Here is a 16188-nt window from a genome sequence, read left to right as displayed (position 1 = left end):
TGGGTGTTGGTGTAATATAGATGGATTGTCTCTCACCACAGAATGTGTCTGAAAACTTCATTTTTCAGTGTCTTTCCACAGTTTTGGGCACTGACAGGTGAATACACAGCCACACAGTTTTTCATGATCGTGTTGACCAAAGGCAGTGAGAAGGTTTTTGCTGCGTCCTTGTTCTATATGCACAATCATGTCTTTTGCCTTGAAGGGACAACTATCTTTGGAAAAGGTCAAAGCAGAAACTTACAAAAGCCATATATCTCTTAAAGATCAGCATTTCCTTGTGGGCTTTAACTGATGTTATATTTGTCATCATAATATATGAAGCGGCCACTTCGAATCAAATACCTCATGTTACGACCAGTGACATGCGGCTGTAAAAGCCAGGACTAAACTGCTGGCTAACTGAGCGTGTCACAGTTGATAAAAGAAAGGTTTACAGCAATCAATTAAAATGGGATTTATTGTATATTGTTTCTGTTGGGCATATTAAATCAAAAATGTGATACTGATAAACTTCTTTTAGCCTGCCAGGAAAAAAGAATGGCAAAACACAAAATTATCCATCCATCTATTTTCTATACCGCTTATCCGTCAGGGTCGCGGGGGAGCTGGAGCCTATCCCAGCTGACTACGGGCGAGAGGCGGGGTACACCCTGGACTGGTCGCCAGTCAATCTCAGGGCCAACACACAAAGACAAGCAAGCAACCACACACTCTCACACTCACACCTAGGGGCAATTTAGAGTAGCCAATTAACCTAATGTGCATGTTTTTGGTATTGTGGGAGGAAGCCGGAGTACCCGGAGAAAACCCACGCAGGCACAGGGAGAACATGCAAACTCCACATAGAAGGGCCCAGACCGGGATTCGAACCTGGAACCCTCTTGCTATGAGGCGACAGTGCTAACCACTGCACCACCGTGCCGCCCAACACAAAATCATTGATCGTTTTTTTTTTTATATTTCATTATGTTGGGTACCCAGGTTTAAAAAGAGGAATCAAAAAATTATGGTAGTGTTAAACATTAAGTACACTTCTCTTTTTCTAACTTTCTAAATCCTTGTGTGTTATACTCAAAATTCAAAAAAAGGGAATCAGACACAACTGGACAATATTTTTCATTGGCAGCTATATTGTTTTCCTGTGTAATTTCGCTAAGCCACTGGACGCTCATGTGTGAGCTATAGGTACTGTGATCTGGTGACCTTGTTTATGAGACGTTTCAGTTTCACCCATTACTTAGATAATGAGTTTCATTTGCTTCAGTAACGTACAGTTAGGTTAATGGGTATCACACACAAATGTGTTACAAGACCTGGATAGTCCTCTGGTTGCACTGGGTATCATTGTCTGCTGTAAAACTGAGCCCATGCTGAGCTTTCAGGAGTAAAAACTCCAGGTAGCTCTTCACATTGATTCATTGCATTGTTTGTAGCACAATTTATCCTGGCACCATTCTCGAAGTGTCATAGCCATAGAGTTTTGAGTCCAGCCCATGCTTTCAGCTTATTATTTTGGAGGAGTGGTTTCAAGGTTACTTCCAGTACTGTCTGGCATCTGGTTTTACAAGAACAGATAAGGTAAGAAAAGAAAGCACAGTACAGGGAGCGAAGGTTAGTATTAGATGTTTTAAAGAACAACTCTGAACTTAATCAACATTTTATAAAGCAGAATACAAGATGGGAACAATATCACTTTGCTTCCGTGTTCTTGTATGTAGTGAAAGCCCATTGTGAGCTGAACTGAATGCTGGATGTTTATAACAGATAAAGGCCATGTTTTTTCAACAAAGACATCATATTTGTTGGTTAACAAGGCAACATTGAATTACACAATTGAAAAGTACACTCATATGAACTTTGAATGAATTATTTTTCCTCTTTCATGTCTGACACAGTTGAAATACTAGATTTTTTTGTTTGGGATATTATACCCAGCTGTCTTTTGGATGTCTTCTTCTATGACCCTAAAATATACATTAATGTCAGAGAATTGTATTAGCTGTAGCACAGTGTTATTGGTAAAATGGAAAGCATTTCTGAGTAAAGTAACATTTTCCTGTCCGATGAATAACTGATACAACAAAACATTTGGTAAAACCAAGGAAAACCTGTGTCACTGTAAAAATGTTTGCCCTTGTCTGATTTTAAAAGGATAATTCATACAAACAGATTGGTGAGTTACATATTCTCTCTTTTGCAGCTTTTATCTAATTTTCTTTAATTATTGCCTCTCTCTCAAATAAATGGACTCAACTGGGTGCTTTCGCATAGTCACGGTGTCCTGCTGTCGCATCAGCTTCTTGGGAGTTCTGTGGAGCTTGTGCTTCCTCCACCTCCCCGTGCAGTTGCCTCATTAATCAACTGGAAGTTAGTGGCTGCTCCAGTGTTGGCTGCCCTCATAGGCCAAAGTCTATGCGCACAGAATAATGAGCCAAACTCATGGGACGTTTCAAATGAGATTTTCTTTTGATTTGACTCTCCTCTGCACTACCTCGAGGGTATTTGTTGCAATGCATTACCATCTTTATGGGGGCATTTCTATTTGGTGTGAGCTGTTAATTGTTTTTGCAATCGTGTAGTAGTAATATTAAATTCTTAAAGTTTAATTTGGACTGTATATGCATTCATCACCCCTGTTAAACTATTTAATTAGATACTGACACAGTGTTGTTCCTTCATGTATATGAGATTGCTGCAGTTCATATTCAGTGCAATGATAAGGCTGAACAGAAAAAACCATTATGTGTCATTCACTGCCTAAAATAAAATTTTTTCATGAGTGCAGAAGTACTACAACCATATCTGTGTCATAAATATCTGTGACAGATGCATGTGTTCCCAAAAATATAGTAGTTTGTATTGGCTCAACTTCTAGTGGACCTGTTATGAAAACTCAATTTCTGGTGGAAAATGAGTTGAGGAAAAAGCAAGCCCTGAAGTTGTACACAGCAAGATTGATGCCCACAGAGGAGGCTATGAGGAGCCTCTGGGACATGAGCACTTGTATCAGCAGGGGGATTAAAGAAAATATGCAAAGAAAGAGTCACTGGAAAGATAAATGTGCAGGCACCTTGTGAAGAACACAAAAATGAAAACCCTCCCTGGGGAATAACATCAGATTTTTTCACCTTGAACCTCCAGTGAATTCAGTCTAATTTTATCCTTTGCATACAATGTCACTGTAGCATTACTCTGTCTCTGGTTAAGCTGGTGGTGGTTGAAATGTGTTGTGGTACTGCAGTATTTAGGAAACTCCTGGCTACAGCTTAGTTCAGAGTTACTTTATCTCAGAAGGCGCTTTTGAAGAGGGTTGCAGCACTGACTGCTTAGTTTACAGTGCAGTGGAAATCCGCCATGAAAATCATTTGTATATCTTAATGACCGTTTTTTTTTTATTCCTGTATTTAGTACTGAAGTATCGACTTATTTTTTATTTAGTGCACATCCAGGGTCTAAATATCTGACTTTCCAAGTTGGAAACTCTTCCATTATCTTTATATATGGACTGTTAAGTTTTATATGAACTGTTAATGTATAAAGATAAGACAGTTTAGTCTTTATCATATCTTGATATAAACATTATTGTGGGGGTTGACTTCCTGGTGGTTTGGATTATTATACAGTTTTTGAAATGGATGTGCTCTGCACTACAAGTGTTCTTTATTATTTTCATTGTACAAAAGATACAATGAAATTCAGGGGAACTGGACAATATCTTATGGATATTATTCACATAATAATAAATTATTGCACACTAATGGGTTGAACTTTCAGTTCAGTGCTCAGTATGGTGATGACTTTCGGATAAAAACAGTTCATAAATATTGTGGTGTGTGTTTTGATGGAGCTGTGGTGTTTTCTGCAGGCCAACAGTTCAAACAGTTGACTGGCAGGGTGTGATGAGTTCTTCAGGATGTTGTGTGTATTTCGCGGGCAATGGGAGGAGAAGTTGTCGTCCAGTGCCGGTAGCTGTTGGTTTCTGATGTTCAGAGATGAATCAGAGGCCAACATATAATTCTGACAGCAATGATGGCATGTACAGCCTTAGCTTTCCTTTGTGACAATATTTGCATACATGCATAATGACGAGAAGTGGTCCTGCACAGGCCTCCGTCCTGTGTAATTATTGATAAAACATGTCAATCACCCTTCCCTTCATGGATTATAAGTCATGTCAGTCATGTCTTTTCAGGCATAAACAAACAAATTGCTTTGAAGATATTTTTATTCTCCCTCCATGCCGTCCCTGTTCACCACTTGGGGTTTAACAGTTTTAAGTAGAATGTGTGAACATCTGGCAAAGAACACAAGTTTACAGGCTTTGGCACATTATAGTTTCTAGATGTAAATACAGTTCCCTCAGTCTTAATAAAAAAGCACTAATTTTGCATTGTTTACTTTGCAGGCCCAGCTTGTGAGAAAATGAGAGGCCCTTGTGACCCAAATCCATGCAGAAATGGTGGAACATGCGAAGAGACTGTCAACGGATTTGTTTGTCGTTGCCCAAAAGGATTCGGGGGCCTCCACTGTGACTCCCGATTTGACTTCGATTGCCTGCCGTACGCATGTCAGGAGGAACAAATTTGCACTGCAGGGGAGCGTGTGAGCACTTAATTTCCCTTATTTGTTTTATCTCAGTGGGACATAAACAAGAAATGGCATATGAAAATTAATATAGAGTCTTGAAGCAAGATCAAATGGCTTCATTCTGAAGGCTGCAACAGCAATTAATATTTCCTCCCGACGATGAGCTATGGGAAAGAGTGTTTGCTTCCTCTAGTATTTTGATTGAATGACCCTGTGCATACTCATATGCCAGTTTGAAACGGCCCTCATCAAAAGCTTTTTGTAATTGGATGTGTGCTGCAGTTTTCACCTTTTCACTGGAAATGCTGTTGTGGGCGCACATTTTGCACAGGCAGTAGTGTGTAGTGTTCTAATGTTCACAAGGATGCACTGGAGAAAGAACAGTAATGCTCTCATTGTCTTTCTCTGACCATTGTTTAGTTCATCACAGTTTGCCGAATGCTCTGCACATTTTTACAGCCCACCTAAGAGTACTACAGCAGAGCAGATTTAAAGGGGCATTTATCAAAATTATGCCTGATACTGCTGCTGCTTGACACAGATATTTTTCTGTGAAATTCAAATATCTCGTTAGATTACAAGACGGTTAGGATTCATTAGCCTCTACTGATTTCTTATACTCATAATAAAACATGTATAAAATGTATTACTTACTTGCCTACTTAGTTCAATATAGAAATAATTGAACAGATTAGTAATAAATAATAACGTGAGTCAGTTGAAGCACAGTGTTATGACTTCAGTTAATTGCTCTTTTGTTGAATAGGTTCCTACAGTTGTGATCTTACGCACCCTTGTGTAATCTAATCCCTTTTCCCCTAGTTGACAGGTGACCTGGTTTGTTTTGTCTCCATATGCAGGCCTCTGAATGTGTCTGTGCAGATGGTAACGTGGCCCCAGCATGCAGGAGGCAGCAGAACCTGTGCAACCCATCACCATGTCGCAACAATGCCACCTGTGTGTCCAGGGGAAATGATTATGTCTGCAGGTGAAACACATACAGGGATCTAATAGAGGCCACTCTCACAGTCTCCTTTCTAGATCATTGCAGTGTCTTGTGAGTGTGTCCGCCACTGAGAATGAATAAAAATGGGTCTTTTTTTTTTCTTATTCCATCCTTATAATGTGATTAGGATTTACGCTGGACTTAAGAGCTCTAGGACTAATACACACTGTACCTGCCCAGCCCTGCCTCATTGTGGGCCCATATTTTTCTTTTTGTCAATGAATCTCAAGTAATGAACAAAACCAACAATGAATTGATCCTACTTACAGCACAGGAACCGTCTGTCTGTCTAAAGCCTGATTTATTCCTCTATGCCATAAGCCTCTGCCTTTGTCCAAAAACTATTAGGAGCAAAACACTATTAAAACTCTAACTGCATTATGGGAACTGTTGCATTTTGTATTAATGCATGTGTTATTTTACGTCACACTTGATGAAGTAATATTTCCTGTGAACTGTAGTGCCCATCTGATTTAGGAAAGTATGTGGCTTTTGTGGGCTATTCAGTACATACAGTAAAAACAGAAATGGAAAAATAAAGGTGTTAAAAAACTGTTTTCACCAAATCATGTTCCATTGGCTCAGTGGTGAAAAGCAACCAGACTTACCATTTATTTTTGGGAAAGTTTGCTTCACAAAGCTTTTCAGAGGATACAGGCTTCCTGCTAGATCACAGTCTGCTTTTGGTGCTCTCTGTGTATTTATTATCATGCTGGCACCTGTTTTTGACACAGAACGAAACTCCTGTTAGTACTTCTACTGCTAGTCTTTGTCCATATCTAAACTCAAGTTTACAGTCGCAGGAATACCTTAAAATATGTTTGTATAGTATTATGCTAATCAGGGCAAAGCACCAATCTAATATACAAGATAAAAATGTTTATTAAAGGTTCTTTGAATGTTTTTTCAGGTCTAGTGGTTTGATGAGAAAGAAAATAAATGTTAGGCTCTACATTTGAAGTGTCGAATCTACCTTACATTTGATGTCTTTTCAATCCAGTAATTATACAGTAGAGTACCTCATTGCAACACTGAGTAGTACTGATTAGTGCTCAGCACATTAGTTCTTGGCTCCAAGGCTGCATAAATGTGAAAATTTGAAGGCAAGTGCTGCATTTATGATTGATAATGGACATACAGCACTTGTAGGTTGCTGTCTTTGTTTTTCTAATTATGGCGTCCTTTAATTAAATCAGGGTAAATACGGTAAATAAAAATAATAAGAAGAAGTATTTACTTTAAGTGATTTGACATTTAATTTGTCCTAATACCAGAGCCCTACCTGTTTGTTAATCCACACCATAAAATGTAGTAGAATAATTTGTTACACGGGCTGTCTCAGCCACGTCTGTATCGCAAACAGGTCAGGTAGAAAACAAAATTATAAGCCCACGTATCTTGTAAAAGAAAAAAATAAATATAGCTTGTTAGTGCTTGAGGCTCAGGGTGAATTGATTTTGATGACACTGACCTCCTCTTAACAGATGTCTGAGAGGGTTTTCCGGGAAGAATTGTGAAGAAATAATTGACTACTGCAGGCTGCTCAATATCAGCTGCCTAAATGAGGGATTGTGCTTGAGGATAATTGGCGGATATCAGGTGAGTAATTCAGTGTTTCAGTCTTAATGAAATATTCCTAAGCCCAGAAAATATGAGTCACGCTGCACCTTAATTACAGTAAGGACAGAAAAGTAAGATTTGTAAAAAAAAATCTTTTTTGCAACTGTGTAACTTTTTGTAACCTGACTTAATTAGATCATTTTGTGTATGACACTGCTGTACGATAAACAAAAGCAACATTTTTCACTTTTAGGATTTGACGTTGTGAGTATATCAGAATTTATGTAAATCTGTTAGTTACGTGATTTGTGTGTGCATTGTATTTATCGATCGATAAAAATTTAAACATCAGAGTGTAAATTAGATAGATATAATCAATCATCAACCGACATCTTGTTTTTAAAATAACGTCAAAGCATACAGTGTCTTCCCATCTTTGATCTCTTGGGTTCTATGTATAAGAAAACCTGTCATTAATTGAAAAAAACAACAACAACACACAAAAAACAAACAAAAAACCCCCAGAGGAACAGAAACTTCACTGGTAGAAGATGTCTACTGACAGCAGTAATCCAATTCTAACCCATTAATCATTGTGAGTATGTGGACGCGTTGCCCAGACAGACTGCTTCTGTTCTAATTTGCATCTATTGCTCAGTGTCTTCAGACGTCTGTATTTTTACAACACCTGAGACTGCCCCGTAATGCCCCATAGCTCCTAATTATTCTCCATCAGTCTTGTTCCATTAGACCATTGAGAGTGTTCTTTTTCTACAATCCACTTTTAGATGCCTCGTGTCAGTGGGGGTCAGACATAATCAGAAATTGTTGCTCACTGCAAATGGACCATTTCCTCTTGTTATGTTTTTCATTTTTATTTATGCTTTTTGATACGGTTTTTCTTTGAGTATTAACATTTGGGTAGTTCATTAAGGGTAACTCATTCATTTCATTCCCTCCATAAGCCACACAAAACTATGGAAAAGAACTTTTTTTTTTTTTTTTCTCTCTGATCCTTTCATATTGGATTTGAACTTTAAAATGAGGTTAGAGTGCACCTTTCTAGCTTTAAAGGTTGCTTTAACCAACTGCCCTCACTTGTCAGCAGTTACTATTTGAACTACTGGCTACAGGGGAAATAATCCCCGGTCTCTGTGAAGATTATTCAGAACAGCTGGGACACTTTTCTTTTTAAAATTAAAGATAGTGTTGAATTATATGAAGTCATTTTCCATTATTGTGAGTATCACAAACTTCATTCACCTCCATTATATTGAGATAGTGACTGAAATATCTCATAACCTGAACAAATTAAACCAAAACTGTCTGTGTGCCAAGATACCAGTTGAGGTAGGTGAGAAAGTTAACCCTCATAGTCATCATTTCAGCTAAACTAATGCTTCAATTAAAAGCATTGGAAAACATATCATTGCTGAATTATGTACTCCTCTGTGTGATAAATTTTGTTGGTATGGTTTATGAATAGGCGACTATCCTGCGCACTGATCTCAGTATTGTTTTCCGGCAGTGTGTTTGTTCCCCAGGATGGACTGGAGAGTTTTGTCAATATGTAAGTGATGCCTGCCTGATAAAACCAAACAGCTGTTTGAATGGAGGCACGTGCATTACAACAAGTCAGCCATCATCCCCCCCACGGTACAGCTGCAAATGCCCCTTTGGCTTCACAGGTGAGATATTTTTACTTTATTATCTTCCATCTGTTTGTCCGTTGGCAGAATATCTCAAAATATGGATCGATTTGTACAAACCCTTGTGGGAAGGTTGGTCATGGAGCAAGCAATGACTGATTGATGTTTGGGGAAAATCTGATGTGGAACTGGTTTCGCTTGACAGTTACGTTGTGCTGTACAGGTTTGTGTTTTTTTATTTTTATTTTCTCTGTTTTTATAGACTTATATAGACTCTCTTTGTTCTTGCGTACATTGCACAGTGTGTGTAGCACAATGCAGTGGGAAGATTTGAGGCAGACAAGCAACACAGGAAGTGAAGGCAGTCCTTTTCTGAATATTTCACTGCTATCAGACATTTAATCTGCTGTCTCATGCACGACTTTTGACACAGAGCTCTCATGCTGCGAGCAGTTCATGAATGATAAATGTTTCTGTTTTGCCTTTTGTCTGTTTTAATGGCAAATGCAGATGGCATAAAAATGGCTTAAAGCCTATAAACAAGTCATGAGAAACTTGTGTATTCCATCAAAAGTGCATCAGTTGTGTCATGCTAAAATGAGTGCCCTTATTCCATGGTCACAACAAATATTACTTTCTGGTTGACTGGCAGGTGTCCATTATGATTCTATTTCAAAAGCTGTACAAAGGAAATACCTTCATATTTGGTGCTTTGTTATTATAAAACCACTTTGTTGCACATAGCTTTCATGAAAGATACGAAGGTGGTTGATTATAGTGGAGGTTTGTATGAAGTATAAACCACCCTAAAGGAATAGTGTACAGCAATTGTCAATTGCTGTTTGTAAGCACACTATTCTACTGTATTTCAGTCATATTGCTGCCAATCTATAACTTATTGATCCCCAGAGTCCGGAACACAACAAAAATAATGAAAAAATAAGAAAATACATTTATTTCTCATGGGTCATAAGTGATGGCTGAGAGGGAATATGTTTATGTGAGTCTATACATTGTTTTTTTTGGTTTTTTTAGAAGGCGTCTGTATATTAAGCCTTTAAGCACACCAGCATGTTGTCATCAGGTTATCTCATTTTCTATTATTGGCAAGATAACATAAAAATGCTTAGGCTATGACTCAAATTGCTTTACCAGTTAATTACTGAACTAAACTCACTACAAACCAATAGAAAAACCAACTGACCCTTGAGCTGGTGTAGTAATGTGTTTTTAAGCATTCAACAAAGACTAAGCAACACGATCAAACTGGTGTATGTAAGATCATTTTTGTTGTTTTGACTCTAGTTGTCCTACCGACTTCTGAAAAAGAATTTGTCCTTCTAAATGTTTCACTTTCTTCAGCACCCAAAAACATTCTGAACTGGTTCATTTCATATCCTGAAGCAGTTTTTGCTAATTTCCATATAATTGGCATGAAGTAAACTTGGACTGTATGTTCCCAAGTTACACAATAACACTTGTCATGTCTGAGAGCAGTATGTTTGGGGGTGGAGGTGGGAGGTAGGAGGTCACATTTAGGTTCACTGAAAGACCTCTAATACTGTACATTGATTCCATGGGTCAGCAGGGCAACATAATGAGAGGAGAGGCCACTATTTCAGTGTCAGTTTTAGGTTCATGTTTGCAAGCATCTGCTCTGATTAATGTCTCACAAGACTGAATCACAGTCAACTCGAGCAGCTGCTGTTCCATAACTGACCTCTGACCTCTGACCACCGTGAGAAAGTGGACAAGGAAAAACAGAAACTCTCATCATTACTTTACTATTATTAGTGGTATTAGTAGTAGCTGATCAAAAATCAAGAAAGACTGTACCTTATGTAAGGCACTTTTGATTTGTCTAAATCCCAACAACACCAAAACTAGCATCTGCAATGGAGGACTGAAAGTCTTTAAAGTGCAAATGAATTTAAAAAAGACTATTTCAGGCCAGAAATCCATGGTTGGCTTGTAGTTTAACTGCAGATTTTAGACAAGGGCCAGTTCTATTGATGAAGCTTGAAACTTGATGAAACATTTTTTTTTTTAACCTTGAAGCTTATTTACCAGTAGCCCTGCCTGCTTGACATTTCTAAAGCCTGCTGTTGATTGCATTTAATCCAAGTGCTCAGGCAAACTGCTTCCTAATTAGCTGCCAGCTCAAAACATGGTCGAAAGTTGTTAAGCTATCAATGACAACTGCTCTAAAAAAACAAGGGAACAAGGACGATACACAAAAACAAAAGGGGTAGTTACAGAGTAAGAGATTTAAGGGTGAAAGTGTAACCCTTTTCATGTACCGTGCATTAAAAAGATTGAACTAATTCAGAGAAACAGACAAAATCTGGTGTAATTTTTAGTGTATCAAGACCTCCCTGGCTGGAGACCACACAAAGATATCCTAGTAATGATAGAATCATCTACAAGAGCGACTTGTAGTCACTTAGAAAATCAGTCTATTCAAATAAATAAATAAATAAACTAAAATAAAGTGTTATCAGCATCATATGTAAAGATCTCTATATAGACTTTGGTACATTCTCTAGTCTAGTCGTTATTTGTCCAAAAAACAAAAAAAAACATTATGCAACAACTCAGATTGCGATCCTTGCTGAATCTTGTACATACTTTATAAGGGTTATGGTGGCGCAGCACAGTGTTGTTCCTCTCTTGTTTTATTGGTCAAACAACCAGTGAATATGTTTTTTTTTCTTCTCCAGAGCTCTGTGGCTTTGGCCTATAGGGTATTTCTCAATCTAGCTTTAAGTCCTGACACACTCACCTGTCAGTCAGATAAGCCCTTACATAGCACTACATGAACAAGGTTTTTTCCCTCTGTTCAAAGCTGAAAACTGTTGCCACTTCAGTAATGGAAAATTGTCTCTTACACCATGGCAGGTCTTAGTGACTGATAGAATTCATCATTTCCTGGCATCTTGGGATTTCTTGCTTTGGAATTTCGAGCCATGTGGCATAGAAAGGCCAATTTAATTTCAAGCTTTGCCCAGAAACCCTGCCGTACTCTATCATAGATCATAACTCAGGGTGCATTACTCAAGCCCCGGCATTCAGGTTTCATTTTGGGGGGCTTTATTTTTCACCGAATAACAATAGTTGGCATATTTTACCAGTCTCATCCACAATAATTAATTTTTTTAATTCTGTGAATATTAATAGAAGACATGGACACTCATTATGTAGTGGAAAGCTTAGAAACCCTCAAAAATCCAGATGTGTTCTTAAAAGACATGTTTAGACCATCTGTAATTCACCTGAAATGGTCTGAAAGGTCTTTGCATTGGAGCCTGCAACTAAGAATTTGGCTTTAAGGAACTTGCAGTTAAATAGTGATGCACATGACCAAGAAGTGCGCTGCTAAAATAACAATAATAAAAAAAGAATCTTCCTTTAATACTGATCATTTTTAGACTTTTAAGACATTGCAGTAAACACATTTTGTAACTTAAATCACCATATTTCATATAATTGAAAATTCATAACAATCTAAAACACTGCATAATTGATTTTATTCAGTCGTAGATTAGCTTAGGCGTTTCTCTGATTTCAGCAGGGCAAATATGTATAATTTGCTGTTGCACAGCAAGGTATATTTTGTATATAATGACCTGTAGCAACCACCGTGCAGATGATATCAATCATAGTGTTTGTGCTGGAGCATGAGGGTGCCACTGTCAAGAAGGGACTTTCACTACATGTCATTGCTGCTCCGTTATTGATGATAGGACATTTTAAATTAATAACCTGCACTGGAAGACACCCACCCCCAACCACAGCAGCAAAACTAGCAGCTGCTGAGGCAGCTGAGCACCAAACAAATCTCCTATCAAGCAACCAGCATCCCCCACCTCATCAGCTCCCTTCAGCTGGGACAGAGCTCGTTATTAAATGTTTATTTTCTTAACAAGGAATTGAGCCTGTCCAACCGTGGGTATATTTTCCTCAAAGATCTCTCTTTATGTTTCCAGGAGCTGAGTATCTGAATCCTAAAACATCTTTTTAAATAAATGTTTGTGACAGATTATTGTAGGAGAAAAGAATTGTGGCCAGCTGATTTTTCTGATTTTGGTTATTCATTTTCTAACCAAAACTGTTATTAGTATTTGGAAATTATTTTCATATATTGATGTTAAATATGAAGCTAAGACAGTGTGATTAGCTTTGTGTAAAGATTAGGAGCACAGAAACAGCATGCCTAGGTCTGTCCAAAGGTCAAAAAAGCCCAGCAACGCTTATCACGTCACAGTGATGACAAGACTCTAGTTTGTCAGTGCTCCCAGGGAAGGAATACAGTAGCCCCCCTGCTTAACCTTGACATTTTTATATTTCTGTTGCACTGATTGTACAAATGAGATGCAGTCTTTATCAGTTTCCTTTACAGTTGCCTGTGTACCTTTTGGACAGAGCAAAGCTGAACTGCTGCTGCTTGTACTAAAACAATGATTAGGCCACAAACATTATTTCACCACGATGCTACAGGATTCAGATGGTGAGCCCTTGGAAAAGCAAACAGAGATGTTGTGGGGAAATAGGCCCTTTGCTTGACAGGATATTTCCTTAACTGAATATGTGGCAAAGAATTTCCTTAGGATCTTCTTCATACAGGAAAAAGAGCTTTTCTTTTTAAATATGCATAATGCACATAATGACACATGTAATGTGTTGTCACTCAGGGGAAGCTCTTTGTGAAGATGAAGTGAAGTGAAGATGACAGTGTGATAAAGTACGAGTGATTGCATCATTTTTTTTTTTTTTTTTTACTTCTATTCTTCAGGAGCAAACTGTGAGACTGAGATCAACGAGTGTGATTCCAGCCCCTGTCAGCATAATGGCACGTGCTTGGATTTGGTAGGATACTACGAATGCCAGTGTCCTGCAGGTATGTTGGGCTATGGCCACAACTAGAGCTTTGTAATGTCTTTTTAGTGATAGCTGCTGTATTAGCTGTGGTTGCAGACAGTGCTACAGACTTTAAAACTTGTATGCAGTGAATGTGGCCTAAGATCCTCAGCCAGGGCCCCTCTGGCCATCTCAGTATACACTGAAAACCAAAGGTGATTAGCCTTTGCCAGCAGGGTCCCTAGACTGTGACACATCCTTACTAAGGAAGCTAGGCTGGAGAAGTCATCCTGATTTAATTATCACATGAATCATGTTACTTTACTCTATTAAAAATATTTCTTCTATTCTTGAATTCTTTATTCATTTAATTAATATATTCAAAAGTATTTTTTTCTACCGCCGATATGTTCTGATATGTTTAAATAAAGCACTCAAATGCCTTTTATTGTGAAACTATAAGCTAAAGTATTAGAAAGGCCCTTATGAAAAGCACACTACTGACGACATGCTTCATTGTGAAGTAAAGAGGCAACAAGACACAGCCAGGGTCTTAGTCACATCATTCAAAGAATCAGTTTACAGCTTTGGCCTGTGATTGACAGCTGAGAAAAACGACAAAGGTCATTACCAAAGCTCAGTAATGCAACCAAAGTGTGCAAACATATTAATGAGAGTTTCATAATATCATATTATGAAAATGCATTAATATAATTTTCCTGTAACTGCTTATTGCACCTGACAGGCTGAGCCTGAATTTACATCCACTAACCGGAAAGTGATGGAGCCATCAAGTGTCTTGATTTCGGCAGGGTCAGTGTGTCTGTCAACTGCTGCTCTTCCCTGATTTACTGAGACATTTTAGTGCGTGCACTGACTGAAGACACTGTGGGCAAAGCATCTTTGTGGTCACCAGGTGATATTTTTTTCAAAATAATTTGCCACTGTTGTGGGCTCTTAAGGGACATTGATGAAGATGACATAACATTGTGTTTGTTCACTTTTGTTCAATTAAACATTAAAGGACAATACCAGTGTTAATGCCACACGGATCACAGAGTCCGTTCGCCTCATCAGCTGCTGAAGCAAGGCATGTTAGAGTCACTATTTAAGGTGACATTTAGAGGTGGCATTATATTTTCATCAGCTGATGAATTATGTCAGCCCTTGATGTGTCTAAGGTGCAAGTCACCATAGTGTCAAGATTGCGAATGATTGCTTCCAAGTGTTCATCCATCCATTTCCTATACTGTCGATTATCCTGTTTAGGGTTGCAGGGAAGGTGGAGTTTTTTCCCGCTTGCACTGGGTGAGACATGGGGCAAACCCTGGACAGGCTGCCAGTCGATCTCAAGGATAACACGCAGACAGAAAAACAAAGTCATACCTACAGGGAATTTAGAGTTTCCAGTTCACTTAACTGGCATATCTTTGAACTTGGGGAGAAAACTAGAGGAAACCTTTGCAGACTCAAAGAAGCTTGCAAACTCTTTTAAAGCCCGGCAGGTTTGAACCCAGGACTTTAAAAATGACAATTTACATGCAGTATACAACTATACAGAAGCCTCATGTCAGAAGTGCTGGTGGTGAAAAAGCTAAGATTGCAACCTCTGAACTGAAGGCCCTTTGGCTTAATCCTACTTTATTAACAGCTAGGTATTTGCAGAGTAGAGAAAAACATCCCACCATGATGGCTCTCTTTAGACCAGCAAAGAGATTATGGGGGTGATCATACTGGTGATCTTCATGCTCATTCCTTGGTCATTAATTTAAAAATAGGCAGCCAGTCCATGCAAACATTTTGAATCTGACCATTTATATGGTTTACCAATCGGATCTGCTGTGACTGTCCCTTGTGCTTGTTGAGTGAGCGTATGTGTGGAAATCTTGCTGTGATGTTTGAGGAATGAGGGGATGGGCTGATGGCTATGTCATAGGGGTTATCAAATGGGAGCCTCCTATCACAGATGTCAAGTTGAATTAGACCCACGATACCCCAGCAGGCTCTACAGTCACCGCCCCCGTTACACCTGCTCAGAGCACCGATCAAAACTGTGCTCATCCACACTGTTTGTTACCATACATGTTTCACAAATGTACCTATGATGGTTGTACTTGCCCTTTTACTATTAATATTAACTGTAATCCTAAATCGCACTTTCTGGACCAACACTAAAAAAACGCTCTTAAATGTGTAAGAAGATTATATAGTGAGTATGGAGTTTTGTTTGACCACTGACTTGACACTGATATTTGCTGTATCTCCTATCTCAAACATGAGCCAGATATCCATCGTTTGCACACAAGCTGGTGCCTTTTCTTTCCAGCCTGAGCCATCGGATGCTCTTTTCAGCCTGCCTCTGAAGCTGCCTTTGCAGCCTGCCGTAATCCCTGATCATGAATCCCTAACTCCCTAAGTAAACTGGTACTAGATGTGGCCACAGATCCATGGTAACGAAATTCCACAGGGCGTACCCTGGCTTTCCAGCCTTGCTACTAAATCTCATCTGTTATCTCAGCAAACCTA

The 16188-nt window shown here is 38.7% G+C and overlaps 1 protein-coding gene across 4 annotated transcripts in view; it reads left to right on the top strand.

Annotated features, from left to right (window-relative positions):
* eys (eyes shut homolog) overlaps nucleotides 1-16188 on the top strand; it is a 157291-nt gene that overhangs the window by 15027 nt on the left and 126076 nt on the right. For all 4 annotated transcript variants that reach the window (XM_046400985.1, XM_046400986.1, XM_046400984.1 and 1 more), the window contains exons 4-8: nucleotides 4409-4605; nucleotides 5451-5578; nucleotides 7081-7195; nucleotides 8685-8844; nucleotides 13598-13702. In XM_046400985.1, coding sequence (XP_046256941.1) covers nucleotides 4409-4605; nucleotides 5451-5578; nucleotides 7081-7195; nucleotides 8685-8844; nucleotides 13598-13702 — 705 coding nt within the window. The remainder of the gene's footprint in view (nucleotides 1-4408; nucleotides 4606-5450; nucleotides 5579-7080; nucleotides 7196-8684; nucleotides 8845-13597; nucleotides 13703-16188) is intronic.

The sequence above is a fragment of the Scatophagus argus genome, chromosome 10 (genome assembly GCF_020382885.2).
Source record: "Scatophagus argus isolate fScaArg1 chromosome 10, fScaArg1.pri, whole genome shotgun sequence".
Classification (NCBI taxonomy): domain Eukaryota; kingdom Metazoa; phylum Chordata; class Actinopteri; family Scatophagidae; genus Scatophagus; species Scatophagus argus.
This window is presented reverse-complemented; position numbering and strand designations above follow the sequence as displayed.